Source organism: Stegastes partitus, unplaced genomic scaffold (assembly GCF_000690725.1).
Source record: "Stegastes partitus isolate 25-593 unplaced genomic scaffold, Stegastes_partitus-1.0.2 Scaffold49, whole genome shotgun sequence".
In the NCBI taxonomy this organism is placed as follows: domain Eukaryota; kingdom Metazoa; phylum Chordata; class Actinopteri; family Pomacentridae; genus Stegastes; species Stegastes partitus.
The window spans coordinates 371,001-387,282 of record NW_007577780.1 but is presented as its reverse complement, the minus strand read 5'-3'; the positions used below and the strand labels follow the sequence as shown (position 1 = coordinate 387,282).

The window sequence follows — 16,282 nt, the reverse complement described above, 5'->3', positions numbered from 1 at the left end:
GTTACAAACCGGCATTCTATCAAACACGTTGACTAATTAAAACAGCTTTGGCTCTTAATTCCCATGTCCTAATTAATCACAGCTCGTGTGATGCTTGGCTTGACCCAAACAATCACAAAAGCCAACCAAAACAGAAAAAGTCTGATAAGCAGCCAAAAATAATACCAATAATGAGACGCAGAAAGAAAAAAAAAAAAAAAAAAGAATGCTGCATAACAAGAAAAACTTGTTTATCTGAATCCTGTCTGAGCCTTTGTCCCAAATGTGCACACTAAGAAAACTAGAATCTGCAAAAATATATTTCAAAAGTTATGTTATACTTGAAATGTGTATTTTTTCTTTAGCAATCAGTGAGAAGCGACTTATTGCATGTATTTGATAGAACTAAAACATACTTCTATGACATTATAAACAGGTTTAATGCATTCTAACATGAACTGATATAAAACAAATTAGCTTTGTAAACCTCAAATTCGAAGAAGACTAGATGCTGAAGCAAGTGGAAATCTACTGTTGCATCACCACAAATGAATATGGTGCCTTCACAATCGTACAGTTAAAGCAGTAGTGAAGGCATGGTTGGATGCGCTGAAGGTTATGGCGGTGTGGTTTAAGGGTAAATCTGTCTTTTGCCCAGCGCTGGCAGACATCATCATCCCAGGTCATGAGCAGCCATTGACCTTCCCACTTGTTGAGGAGCAGTGGGGAGGCTGCGGGCCAATTAAACAAGAGCGCACCGCCTGCTTCCAGTGAGCGCAGAGCGTTGCACAATCGCAGTTTAATAAAATGAATGTGGAGACAGGTGGGGGTTGCTGCTAATGAGGGATGCAGACAGGGGAAACTCCAGGAGAAAGTGTTGGCAGTGATGTGGGGGGGGGAGGGGTTGAGTCCGACTAAAAAGGACCCCAAACAAAATGTGTTTTGATGAAGGGCCCCTTTTTGTCCTGTCATGGCCTCTTTGCCCTGCTTTCATCACAGCCAGTGGAGGGAAGCAAATGGGGCATAATAAGAGCCTAACGATCAAGCACCGAGTGTGAAATTAGAAGAAACGTCTTCATTTTCACAGCTTTTTCCCCTGGCTCTTTACACAGAGGGCTGTAAAAGGGTGGTCATGTGTTTTAAGTACAGCAGGTGGAGGTAACAGTGGTGCTGGATGTCAGGATAGATTAACTGGAGGGAATGAGCCGCTCTCAGATGATGATGGAAACAAAAACTCCAGCTCATTGTGCCGAGATCCTGATACATTTGGCAAAATATTTCTTCTAGTTCCCTGTGGAAATCAACAGCCACGGGGCTAAAAGCACCGAATACTGCATTACTATAACATAAAATAAATAAATGTTTAAAACCAGAATCATCAAAGACATTTTGTAATAACCAGAGGCAAAGCAAATATTATCAAGAGCTCCTTTTGCATTCGAAAAATAGTTTGGGTCATTTTTCAAAATTATTAGACATACGATTACTTCAAGGTAAACAACAAGCAAATAGCTTTTCATGCTACACAAGCTTCCGTCCTCAGAGAAACACGCTGTGATGATGAAAATCCAATGGCGTGAAACAGAACGCACAACCGGCTCCAAACAACAGCAGCACACTGTTTTATGTTTTAATTGCTCTCGCTGGGGTCCTGAGTCTAACAATCCTGGGTCGAATGGTGCAGGCAAATAATTACCTGTGTTTGCTTGAACCTGCTGGTTGTTACTCATCCGTTTTTCCCAACACACAAAAACAAACAATAGGAATCATCTGCGTGTGATGACTCAAGTATGCAAGCAGTTTTAAAGTAACAATCCTTGGGCCCTGAGGAACCTTTACGAGTATAACACCAAAAAGTGAATCGCTGTATTTGTGGTCTAGCTGACTGCTTATGTATATATTTTGAAAAATTAGGAACAAGCAATGCTATACAGTGTACCCCAACTCTGTCTGATAAGAGTGCACATCTGTTTGGATAAAGCATGTTGGATTACAGTTAGGTGCAACTGCCCTTGTCCTGTCCCAGAACAAATTTCTGAACCCTTATCTTCCAACTGTTGTCAGGCCATCTATACTTTGTTAACAAAACTACTTACAGATCCACTAACTGATCTACTATACAGCTTGTAATTTATATTACCCTCGGGGAGCAATACTGAGAGACAATTGCCCTGCCCAGAAAAGCAATCTGAAGTGAATGGATTGTGAAGGCTGGAATATGGCAGAGCTAGTAGAGACCACCATATGTCAACTGCTCCTCTCTTCCTCGGGAGTTACATGCAACGCTACAGTTCAGTGATGCCCACTGAGAATGAGGTTCAGAATCAATATCTCGTGAACCATTTGAGGAGAGAGAAAAGAAAAGTTCAGCTGACCAGCAATCCATACGTCTCCACGAGAGAAGATCTCTGGTTTATTTGTAAAGCCAAGCGGAACGCGCTGACAAGGCTGAATTATAGACTGGAGTTACCCCTGCAGCTGAGATGATTCACCAAAGACAGCTTTTTGCTTCATTCACAAGCTGAAGAAGCCCAAGGTCTCATACATGTTCAGACCTCTTTTTAAACTCCACTACAAGCACATAATATGCAGAAGATACTGTGCACTACCTCTGATCTATATTTACATCTAGTCCATTTAAATGGATTTTAATCCACACTCATTCACAGTGAGCAAACACAGTCCAGCGTATATATGTTAGGTATTTGTATCAGCCTTGAAGGGATTAACAGCAGCCACAATGACACAAAAGCAACGACTACCACCAGTTAATCCTAAATGAAAACAACATAAAACCTTGGCCCAGTGCTTGTATCTACTTTCGAGGACAGTCTGGTAATGGAGTCTATAGAAAAAGCCATGGTTATTGACATGTCACCTGTTATACTAAGACTACTAAGCCCTTATAGTGCATTCAAACTGCAAGTAACATGACCAAGTTGTTACATTTCTCAAATTTCCTGCATATCTGCAGAACTGGGAAAACTTAGCCAACATGCAGATGGTCAACAAGTTTGCTGGCTAGAAAAAGATGACCACAAACACACTCTTCATGCACACTGTGTTCAACAGCCAGTCACATTTCTGATAAATAGCTCTGCCTGGCAAGCACAAGTTGAAGACTTGTTGACAGTCATTACAATCATTCAAAGCTGTGTAAAGCTGTTATTTGGGAGATGAGATGAAGGATCAACCCCAAAACAAAGGACTGCATCTCATAATGCACCATTCACCAAGGTTGACTGTAACTTAAGGTCATTTTACAGCTCTTATAAACTATTATTGCATTTGAATTTTTTAAAAGTAGTTAACTTTGTGATAGACAGTGGCTAAACATAAACTACAAATTGTATAAAAGCATTAAGTGTTATCATCGAAGATATACCTCAGTCACCAAAAACATGAAGATCACATTCCTGTTATCTTGACTGAATTGAGTATCTGGAGGCCTAGTCAACACCTTGATCTCTTTGTTACGCTCATCAAACCATTCCAGACACACTTTTTTTTGCAGTGTTGCAATGCACATTATCTGGCTAAAAAAGGTCACTGCCATTAGGGAATACCATTGCTATGGAGGGCTGAAAGCTTTGTGCAACAATGTTTAGGTAGATGGTGCGTGTCAAAATATCATCCCCAAGAATGCCATGACCCAAGAACAGAACATAGAACATTGTTCAGAGCAGCACACTACAGCCTTGCCTTTCTCCCATTGTTCATCCTGCTGCTACCTTCTCAAGGTAACACACAAGCACAAGTATGTCAAGAAACGTGACTCATAAGGACAGAAGTCTGCATCATGAAGAAAGACTTGGGGCTACCAAGGTAACTTCTGGTGTAACCCTAGGTTTGATACTAGTTTACTCATCAGGTCCTTTGAAATAGAAAATGTTTGCTGAACAACTAGCCTGTTCCAGAGGAGATGAGGTTTGAAACCAGCAGATCAACACAATTTAAAGCCGTCTACTGACCAATCAGTTATTTTGAAAAAAGGCCTCACTATTCCTTGAAGATCCCGTGGATGACCATGTGGAGACAGTGAGAGAGTTTCTTATGAGAACAACAGTTTTTAGAGCTGCAAGCAATTTCAAAGTCATTTCATTGATCTATAGGCCTTTTTATGGTGACATAATCCTAAAACAGAGACTGATTGAAGCACTAAAGCCTTGTTCTTGTTGACCTTATGAGATTTGCAAGTAAGCCTACTTACCAGTTTGAATTATGTTTTATATTCGTTCTTGCCTTGTTCTCCACAGTGTTTACACGGCCGTGGTTGCAGCTAAAAGAAGACAGCTAAAACTAAAACTGTCCTGAACACTATAAGAACATGTCTAAGAAACACTAGACAATACACAACTGTAACTATACTCAGATCCTGCCTTAATGATAGGGGACTGATATTGATAAGCTTATTAACATACGCATTCACACATTTGGCATTTGCCAGCTTTGCTTCCCAGCTTGGGCTCCAACAAATGTGTTGCTCTTAGCCTGTATTGTATTTTTAAATCTTTCTTATTTCTCAAGGATTATCGCTTGTTCTTCATGTGAGAAATTTGCAGGCCCAAACATGTGCGTTTTTGCAATTGGTCAGCTTGTGCCACTGCCCCTTTTATACCAGGGTTGACTTGTCAAGTTAATAATCAGTGTCATGTGACTACTTAGAATGACTGCAGTTGTTAGGCTTAGTGAAGTCAGATAATAAAACGTTATCCTGGGTATGCTGAACTTGCTTTATAGCGCAGGCCCCAGGCAACTCTCTTTTATTGTGCCATAGTCCAGTTGTGACACTTCTGGCAGCTAACAGGGGTCAGTGTAAGCACTCTGACGGGTCTGTAGCAACACATACACAACAAGCTGTGATAAAGTACCTTTGATACCTTTATCATAGCCAGCACAAAGATTTTCAGCAATTTGTGCAACAATACCTCCTGTGTGGAGGTGGCCCACACAGGTCAGGCACTGCTCTCCTCATCAGTGAGCCTTAGGCGCCCATGACTCAGCCATCGGCTCACCAGTTGTCATTCCTCTGACTACTTCTGGCAGGTACCAACCACTGCATTATGAGAACAAGACCTGCCATTCTGGAGACGCTCTGACTCTGAGTATCACAATGTGGCCCTTGTCGAAGTAGCTCAGCCCTTTCGTTTGCTGCTTTATATACCCAACCTCTTGACAGGTGCCATTGTAACGAGAAAATCAATGTTATTCACTTCACCTGATCGGCGCAGCTGCACAAGACAAATATAGTGGGAAACAGCCTGTTAAACAACCCACAACTGGTCAGAATCAAGTGTCACATCAGTCAAGCAACAGTGTGAACGCACTGTCAGAACACTCAAACATTTAACAGTTTCATTGTTTTGACATAACATCAACCATGTATTTATCACGTCTTGTCATTACAATGTTTGAATTAACCTGAACCAGCTTCACGGTCCTGAGCCACATTACATATCACCACTCTATCACTGACAGAACTAAATAAATTATTCACACAAAAGCAGGGAAAGAGACCCAATGGAAAACTCCCTGGGCACAGTCGCCCCATTTGCAGTTGTGGGAAATCTGTCAGAGCAAGAGTGCCTTCCCTAGAGGGACAGAGGACAAATGACACCCACTCTCCTCATTCAATTACTACGAGAGAGGCCATGGGAGCCAAATGCTGCAGGAGAGCAGGCTTCACAGAGGGGAGAGACTCACCCACACACAGACTTAAGTAGAACTGTCTGCTGCAGTCAGCTTCAATTACCAGTGTCCACTACTAATGCACAACATGTGAAACTAGAAGAACAATCCCGTCTTTTACCCCCCATTCCACAAAGTTACATGCGGATTATGTTTGCATAGTTCTCTGCATAATTCCTAAAATATAATTTCACAGACTTTAATTGTGAATCATAGCTAAACAGTGGTCACTTTAAACTCCAGTGACCCAGTAAGCAACAAATTACTTCTAAAAATAGAAGAGAATTTATGCAAAGAAAAAAAAAAAAAAAGCCTGTTGGACTGCCGCACATGTCTCCAATTATACATGAACAACCACAATCGTACTCAAAAGGAATTGTAACACAATACGCAGTATCCTTGATGAATCACAAGCGCCTGACTTTTTTCGCAAACATTTTGGAAAATGAACTACATATATTGCCTTCTTGCAAAAGTCTGCTGTGCAGTGTGTCCCTAAGTGACACTAGATATATCCTGGTACAGCACCACATTATGACACATCCATAATGATAACCCAACCCGTACACACACACACACACACACCACCTCATCATGTTCTCTGCCTATGCAGGAGACCTCAGTTTTCCTTCTACGGTAGCTGTGTGCTCTCCCTGCAGCCATAAGTCTATTTCTAAATGACTGCTGTTGTCTGTACTTCAGCGTAGTAATGAACGGGTCAGGAGGTCTGACCTGATGTTCACACGTCTCTCAGCTCCACTTGAGAGGAAAACATTGACCACTTAACCCTGCTCTGCTAGCCGGCTATACATTAACTCCGTGTCACAAGGCAGATTTTTAATGGGTCAAGATCTCTGCGGAACTTTCTTGTTTAAATAAAAAAAAAGCAAATGTGAATTAAGTGCTGTTTTTCCTCTTGAACTACTTTATTTTAATGTATTCTTCGAGTCAATATATGTAAAACCAAAATGTAAATTTGTAGTGTAACAGCGCCAGATATTTGTACTATTAACATCATTATGGTGGGCTCTGTATGTGCATACATTGGGCACACTTTGCTAAGAAACACAAGTATGTGTAACTACTGTATACTGACTACACCAGTTTTCCTGTGTGGGTAGCGTGAGGAAACATGGGAAACGTGCGCTTTATTGCCAGAATCTGAGAATTTAAGAGGATTAATCGGGACCGCTCCGGGCTAAATTCCAGTTTGGTAAATATTACAGTGATTCTTTGTGTTTTTGGCAGTCCTCTCAAGAATAATGAAGACATCTTGGTTGTCTGGCGCAAGCACAACAAATGTTTGACTGTCATTTTACATAATTAAAAGGAAGAAGTCCCTGGCTATACGCGGAGAGGGTCATAAAACTTGATTTACACACGCTGAAGTGTATTATCGTTTTACACAAATCACTTTCAAAAACCCACTTGGAAGATGACTTTACAGCTATATTTGAAGGAACTTCTTGCAATAACAATGTGATGGGCATTATTCAGATATCCTGTAAAATAAGAGTAGAATAACACCAACTGCCATAACATTTCTGACTTAATATCACGCTGTTACTTGTTTGCGTTTCCACTGTGTTGCACTGTATCACATGCCAAGTTAGGATATATTTCATGAAGCTCCACAGAGTAGTGAAAGCCAACTGCTGGTGCGGCGCTCCGCTGGATGTTACTGATCCACTAGCTAAGCCCATGAAGCCATGCATATATGTGTGTAAGACAATAGCTTCTGTAAAGCACCTCTTGCTGTTATACTGAGAGGGAGAGCAAGCTCTGGTTCCACACCTGTTGCCCTGGGCCACAAGGGACAAACTATCTCCATTAGACTCATTCTTTGCTTTCCAATGGACCGGGCTTTTGACAAGCTAGGCCACATCATCATAAAACTTCAGTGCGCACGCTGATAAGGCCAACCCATACCTGACTAAATCCAGTGGCTTATGGACTTTGCATTTCATTGCTCTCTGAGAGCAGGATATATCATAGCTACATATGGAGGTTTTTATAAGGAGCATGGAATTATCTGAGGTCAAACGCAAAATAAATAAATAAATAAGAGCCCGCATTCAAAATGCCTCATAGATAAGCCATTCAGTAAAACTGAATGCGAAGCTATTTGATTTGGAAGAGAAAACAACCACAGAATCAGTCAGTAAACCACATGTTACTGGAACAGAGAAGATGCCCGAAGAGCTTAGAGGTCTTTAGTTTGATGTTTAGACTCTAATTTCACCTCATTTTGGCAGTAAGCAACGCTGACCTTTTTCATGCTACCTCAAGTGTTCGACTTTTTAAGCCTGAGGATTCAAATTAATATTAAATCTGATTATGGGGGAAAAAAAAAAAAAAAAAAGTTGAGTGAATGTTTTGCTGAATCTAACATTTTACAAAGATGAAAGGAAGACGTGATGTAAACTGTCTTTGGAGTGTGCCTTAGCTCTCCCGGTGCAGATTAAATCCAGTGCTGGCAAAAGAAAAGGAAACGGAGCATCTTTGTGCTTTGGTATTGACTGTACAAATTAGCAGGGAGGAGACAATGTGGCCTCAGGTTGGGAGAAATGAAGTTGTCCTAAATTTTTGCTGAACAGCTTTGAAGTTGTATCCTGAAACTGTTGAAGGCCAGCTCTCTCTTTTTGCTGCCATTTTCTGCTTCTTTCTTTTTTTCAGTGCAAAAAGACACAGCATGATGGAGTATAATTCAAACCATCTTTAATACAGACCACAGAAGCATAAATAATTGAATAAAATCGGCAGTGGGTTTTCTGAAATGCACCAGCAAATAAGCCTACAACGTCTTTTTTTTTTTCTCCTCTCTCTCCGTCTCTCTCTCTTTCGGACACATTCTAAGAAGTCTAAATCTTGTGGTGGAGAAAAAAAAAAAAAAGTCAAGGAGACCTAGACTCTGGGTTTGGCTGCTCTAAGTGGGCCTGGCTCGCATGTGGTGAGGAGGAACCGATGCCCTGGCAAACCATGTGGAAATACTGTGCATCAAACACCAACAAGGCCCTTATAACACATTGCTTCCAGTCTGGCATAAGAACACACATATTCAGCTTTAAGATTAAGATTCTTCGGTCATGACGTGTTTGCCTTGAACTGAAGAGTTGCGGAAAACAACGAAAATAGGGCTAATTAGCAAAAATGAAAAATGTATGAAAAGAAAAGAGTTTTCTTCTTAAAACATCTGTTTAGAAGACAAAAAAAAATATTAAATTGAGCACTGGTGTTAAAAATACATTCAGCAAGTGGGGTCACTGTTTTGTCTTTTTTTTTTTTTTTTTTTTTAAGAGGAATACTTTCGATCACTCTGGGGAACTGGCTGCTCACTGATCTTTGACCTCAGAGTGCCAAATCAAAACATTGGCTGAAATAAAGTTATCATAGGGGGGGACTGAGCATCATTAACTGCACTTTAACAACTAACATCCCCACCACACCCCATCTTTGTCACAATGTGTTTGGCGTAAACACGACTTACGAATATGTCACTACAGAAATAATAATTTCATTAAACTTCTACTGTCGGAAGCAGAATATAGTGAAAATCGAGCAGGTCACTTACACTGTTGTCACTCGACCCTGACACAGGGTAGACCGTCCAGCCGAGCTCCGCCGTGGCTGTGGTGGAGTCCATGAGCGTCTCTGCGGAGAGACACAAGAAGAGATGGCGGTCAGATAATCTCCCGACAACATGAAAACGTTGCTGTGGTTGAATAAAAACTGCTTGAGAGGTGGAATATATGTCAGAAAATAGTGCAATATCCAAAAAAATGGGCAACGGCGGATTCAGATCAACACAAATGTAAAGCTATACAGCGCTGTAAGCAGTGCGCTTCAGATACAGGTTAACTACAAAGGCAGAAAATCTGTCAGCAACACTTTTGATAATTGATTATTTGCTACTGATTAATGCTTTACTAGTGAGAATTTGTTGTAAAAAAAAAAAAAGAAATCTTTAATATTACGTTTTGGACATTTGTACTGCTGGTCAGACAAAACTGGAAGTTAAGAATGCCCGTTTGGACTTGAAAATTGTGCTTTCTTCACAACTTTCTGACATTTTACTAATGCTATTATCTACACTTAGACTGACTGTATTAATGCCAAATTCAGTTGTTACAGCAGCATGACAGTGCTGGAGAGTCAAATAGGGTCTGCAATGCAAGTTGCTAACTAGTTTATGAAATACATTGCCAGAAAGTTAATAAAAAAAATGATCCCATCACTTTTCCTTTTTTAACATAAAAAAACAAATGTATCTGTCTCATTGGCTAAACTTCAATATTGTCCAAGCTCTATATTTAACATATTAAACAACTCATTGGGAAAGGTTGCTAGATGGATTGCTACTGGTTTGTTAGGCAGAACTACGCCATCATCTATATGAGTCTGTGGGGAAAACAACCGGCTGGAAAACCAAATCTCCCTTGTACGGAGGAGGGGCTACTCTATATGCCGTGGATTAGCTCGTGGAAAGAAACACCTCTGGTAATTGGGGTCAAAGAGAATGTGCCTCCTGTCTGTCATGAGGTCCTCTGTGGCACACATTCCACCAGCCTGGCCCAACTGTCTGTCATATGCTTACTGAGCCATTCATACTGTCACCTTCTTTGCCTCTTTTCCTTAATCTCTGTGCCCATGCCCTGCCTGCTTTTCCACCCACAGCTTCCTCCCAGCTCTGCCACTCTCCGCATGTAACAGAGGGCAGGCCTAATGAATTTCTGCTGCTGATTAGGCCTGTGTCAGTCTTGTACTTCGGCGTTGAGCTGCAGCAGATGGAGAGACCATTCATCAGGTTCAAGGCGTCAGCTGCAACTCCAAAATGCCACAGAGGGATTTAGAAACCCCCTCGACAAACACGGCTACTAAGCTTAACATAAGTCACAGCCAGCGCGTGTAATGCAGGTCCGGGAGACAACTGCACGCTGCATCTCTTCATTAATATTGTGATATGGGTTGCCTGAACTGGTGCTAATAGTGGGGGTTAATCGAAAGTAGATCCTAGTAAGGAAATAAAACAGAGTCCATAAAATCTGATATAATGTAAAAATGTCTTTTTGCAGGTATGAGCGAACGAAATCAAAGAAAGGGGATCTGAAGTTATGTCTGGCAGGATTTTGTTTAAAGCTCTCTGCGTACTCAGCTCTGTACCAGCTTGCAGGATATTTTAGAGACTTCCAGTTGTTTCATAACCCTGGATTTCCTCTGATTTATATTCCAGCAAAAGCCACAGCTTTTAATTAACAGGCTCTGCACTCGTTGGTTTATTTCAGGGGCTTTTGCTGACTTTCAGCGACTCACCAGTACTCACAAGACATAATACTAGATTTCACATCCTATTCAGTTATCACAAAGCCCAAATCGTATAATTAGGCAGATGAGACTGCAATTGAGCAGCTATTGATAACCTTGTGTGTGACTCAGAGCCGAGCAGTCTACATGGGTGTTAGGCAGTGAAATGGTAATTATCCCCCGTAATGATAACGATAATTAGTAGAGGAGTAAAGTGAGAATAATAAACCCCCTCTGTGGTGGTTTAGGGAGTGGTGTGGGGGAACAGGGAGCACATTTCCCCAGGAATGTTAACACAGAGTGGGTGACACGCCATCTCCCCTGACCTCCTTTTTTCTCTTTTTCTGTCTGTAGCCAAACATCCCGTTTTCTCTTTGTTTCCCCTTATCCACCATTCCCTTTACACTTTCTACTATCTTTCTCTGGCTCTCCACTCTCATGCAGACCTCCTCTCCCTTCCCTTCCCCTCTCTCCTGCTATCAGTGGCCCACATGCTGGACAAGTAGCGCCTCACCCTGAAAGACTGATCACTTCTCTTCCTCCTGCTGTCTACACTTCAGTCCTGGCAGCCACACCGATTCATTACCTCCCCTGGAGCAGAGCGGCGCATAGCTCAGCCACCGGCTCGCTCCCGGTCTGAACCCCCAGCTGTGGCAGAGCATGGCGGCTCAGCAAGACATGCTGGCTATTAATCAGGAGGAAGACATGGTACAGAGGCTCCTGCCTGAATGTGACCACAGGAATCACTTATTTTTGTTTTTTTCTTCCCGCTTGTTTACAATGTGAGGATTTAGAATTTTGCCACTCATGGGAAAGGCAAGCGTTGTCTTTTGAGAAAGAATGTGTTGACATCGAGCTACCATTTGTCCCAGTCGGTGCCTCCACTGTAGCTGTGCGTTAGGCACAATGAACATTATGTAGTGTGAATGAAGAGGCGCAGACCTGAGAGGACTATCAACACGGTAAAAAAAAAGAAAGAAAAAAAAAAGTGGCCACAAAGAAGCAAATATTCTTCAGGCACTCTTTTTGGCAGAGCACGGAAAATAATTATAATAAAGGTCTTTAATTAGTTGGGTAATGTGACTTAAAATGCCCCACAGACCTCACAGGGTTTCTATTTGGACTTAAAAAAAAGAAAAAAAAGACATGATTTTCTACATTAAACAGGGACTCTGAAGTACCAGGTGTAACTTGACTGTCAACCGAGTCAATTAGGATGCATCACTCATTTAAAACTGGTACTTTAAACCAATATACCAGACTAAATAAAGGCTGTTATTAAAACATTTGTCTCTGTGTGCCTAAGAGGGAGGAACATTTCTTTTTCTGTGATAACTTTTTGCAACTTCAAGAAAACCACAAAGTGAACTTTTCCCATTTGAAACTGATTAAGCACTTGGCTTGTGCATTCTTTTTATATTTGGATCATTTTCAAGTGAGTCTGGATAACATTTTAGGACTTGCAGCTGTGTCTTAGGACTCATTATATCCAGTTTTTAATATTAAGAAAAATAACATTTTTATCTATGCATTTTTTAAAAGCACATTGCCTTTCTTTCACATTTTTTCTTTTACTTTACATTTTCAAAACATCCTTGCCATAACAACTGAGCTTCGTATGTTCTTTCAAAAGGACTCTCAGAAGTACAATCTTTAACCTCATTCCCTCTTATTCCAAAACATCATATTTTGCAGTGTTTCCCATAACAATGGAAACTACAATGTTCATGTTTTGATCACCTCAAAAAAGATTCTCGCGCATGCAGTTTGCTCAGGCTCAGTATAAAGTGCAAAGTCTGACACTGTACATTTTGAAGTGTAATGAATTTGTACAACAGCAGAATGTGGTGTTCAGACGGACACGTCGGGGGCTCCAAGATCTGATGACAAATTGCAGCCTCTCAGTTTCCCACTTACAGCAGTAAGTGTCTTTGCATTATTTGTGTGGCAGTGGAGTGATGCATAAAAGTGTCTTAACTGTTTGAGCTCTTGGGAAAATAACCTCCACGTTGGCAGCCAGGACAGCAGCAATACTTCACTATCTACATGACCAAAGAAGTGTTTTCAAATATGAAACATTAATGTGCCAACCTACTATATTTCTAAAATTACACAGAATATTAACAATATGACAATAAATAATTAAAGCTTGGGTCTCTGTTTTTTTTTCTTTTTTTAAACTTGATACCCTCGACTGTGGAGGGGGCTATGAATATGCAATGAGACCTAGGAGTCTAAGAAAAGCCTACTAGGCTGAGAGTGCTTCCTCCAACACTTCCTGAGACTAAGGAGAGTTTAGTGCTGATCTGAGAGAGCTCTCAAGTGAGAGGCTGTCTGAAGTGACAGGCGGGGAGAGTGGAGGGGGGCCGCGGTACTATAACAACACTCTTCTTCTCTAAGAGGGGTCAATGCTGCATCTCAGCTTTCTAAAGAAAGCAGCAGCATTTTCAATGAGGGATACAGAGAAGAGCTGTTCACAGAAAAGACATTTCAGCTCAAACAACCACAGCGAGGAAATAAACATTTTGCACATGCAAATACACACAGAATTCACATTGAGAGTTATCTATGAGCCATTGTGTTCAAGCGCTAATAAATGAGACCCACAAAGGATATCAAGAGTATCTCTGCACAACATTAAAACGTGTATCCTGCATTTCCAAATCGCTTACTGTGTGTAAAATCTATTCATCCATTTACCTTCTCTGTACAAAGGACTGTTTACTTGTATGCCTATTATTCCTCTTTTCTGCCAGCATGTTTCTTAACATTTGCAGCTAGTTGGTTAACAATGCTGGCTGACCGTTCAGGATTTGGCTAATAACCATTGAAATCAGGGTCTGACAGATGGATGACCAATTATTTTGGAAGAGATATACAGAATCTTGCAGTCTGAGTGATGGATGCCTCCACTGCCATGAGCGATCTTGTGCACCTTTCCCCAGGGCAGGCGATGCAACCAGTACAGCTTTTCAAGCAAACACTTATTTCTTGGCTCTTAATCACAAGTACATACATGCTGGTACATGCTTGTATCATTATATAGTGAGATATTCCTCCTTGGCGTTCTCTTCTCAGCATGAAGAACCCGATTTGACAAATTGCTTTGCAACTTATTGCATCACAGTTAAGGTTTAAACCTTGCATATAAATGACTTTGACATGGTAGCTCAAACCAGAATCAAAGAGAATACACCAGTTTTCTAACAAACTAGCCTATATTTAGGTCCTACGGTTTAATGAGGGTATTTTGAAGAAGCAATTGACCTCCAAAACAGCGTGAAGCCGCTTAGAGGCATAACTTCTTTTTATCTTTCTTGCCAGCGGAACTCGAGTCTCTGCTCCCCATGGAATAAATCCCTCAACATTCAATTTAAAATCGACATAAACCACATATGGTGCTTTCTATTGCTGTGATAATGTGAGCTAACAGAGCTAAAAAGCAGCTAAACATTCTCCCCATAAAAGACATGCTGTGTAAAGTTCAGTTTAACCACTGCTGAAGGGCGCATGTGCATTTACTTGCATTTCAGCGAACACCTGAAACCATAGCATTTGATGGCAAATGTGGGAAGACTGCAGCATGGACTGCAGTTGTTGAGTAACATGAGCAAGCTGTTCATTGTGCTAAAAACAGAATCCTATATAGTGACCCAGCAAGGAAATCTGCCCAGATTAAGGGGAAAGGCAATGATATACCCCTGAGGGAGCGAGTGCAAGTGCAGAGACGTGATTCATAGCTTTAATGATGGACAGGGCTACTGTATGGCCGGTTGGAAATAATAACAGTCTGTTTCATTTAGAGGGAAAAGTGGAAAGAGCCCCTGGTCCAGAGCAACTCAGCTCAACTTATCTGTCAGCGCAAGCTGGGCCCATTAAGGTACAGTAGAGCTCCCACCACTGTCACATAACAGCTTATCCCTGTGTGTTAAATGAATTCTTAATCCCATTTTTACAATGAAACAGATTTTGTGGACCATGTGGTATTGACCCAAACCCAACAAGTACAGCTTTCTTTCCTCCTTCTTCAAATACCAAAAGCAGACTGGCATGCAGCCCTGGGTATCCAGGTGTGTCATTGGTGAGACATCACATCAGGGAGATTTATGTGGTGTGGAGGTTACTATTGAGTCCTGAAAAGGCAAGTTTGGAGTTGGAATGATGATGTAGGTGTTTTGAGGAGCAATGAAGTAGGGCTCAAAGTTCAGGTCCACCTCATCAAGGCTGCAGAATGCTCTGTTTTCCAAGGCAAAGAAAGATGAGGGAGGAAGCTGGGCAGTTGATTTTGGCAGAGTACGGTGCAGTATGAAATATAGTACTACACACACAAACACGAACACACAGAAAGCAGAGCGCTCTCAGAGCACCAACTGTTGACAGTATGATACAGCATGGCGTTCCCAGGGGCCTCAAGCAGGATGTACGACAGTAATCCCTACACAGCCGAGCTGTGTTATCAGTCAGTGTAACTGAACTTGTCAGCAAGGCCAAGGGGCAATACCCAAAAACAAATGTAAGAGACGCAAAAACTACAACTTGATGTATGGCTTAAACACCGTTAGGTCTTCCAACAAAACTGTAGCTACCTTCAACCAAAGTCTCATATCCCGGGGATTTCTTTTATTTTTCTGATGATGGAATACAGTGTAATCTCACTGGGTGTCCAATACCCAGATACTATACAGGCTGCTGCATCTTTCACCATCTTTTTTTTTTTTTTTTTTGTAGACCTATTTATTTGCAGAGCACTTTGAGTTGGAAAAATAATACTGCTCTCATGTAAATCATGTTCCTCGTATTCATGGCAAGCAAGTAAAATAACAGAAAAGGGGGAAAAATGGTATCTATATTTTATGTTCTGAATTTATGCATTGGCCTGATTAAAGATAAATTCCTTTTTGCGTCTTACAATTGGAAAAACTGGCAGTTGTACTACATTCAAGGTTTAAATCATCATGCATTAATAACATCAGATTTTTTTCTTTTTGAGCAGTGTACTCGTGTAACATAGTTTGTTACAGGGAGTGTAGCATTGGGGGGGTTTTATGTTTCAAGGTTACTAAGTTTCTTTACTTGCTTCACAGTGTGTGTTTTAGAATTAGTCAACGCTAGTAGTCTGGGGTGACTAATTACAGGGAGCACTAGGGGGTATATTGAGATCATAGGTTTTCTTACTAAGATGTGTTTTCGCTATCCGCAACACCTGGAGGTGCATCATTAGTCTGGTCTGACCACTAAAATAGTTTAATTCTGAATGACACCATATTTCATGGCAGAGACATCAATCTAAGCAATAAATTGCAACCAGGAACAG

At 41.1% G+C, this 16,282-nt stretch overlaps 1 protein-coding gene across 1 annotated transcript in view; it reads right to left on the bottom strand.

Annotated features, from left to right (window-relative positions):
* The window catches only part of ephb2b (eph receptor B2b), a 124,333-nt gene that overhangs the window by 68,834 nt on the left and 39,217 nt on the right, over positions 1-16,282 (bottom strand). Inside the window, exon 2 of the mRNA XM_008306911.1 lies at positions 9,239-9,318. Coding sequence (XP_008305133.1) covers positions 9,239-9,318 — 80 coding nt within the window. The remainder of the gene's footprint in view (positions 1-9,238; positions 9,319-16,282) is intronic.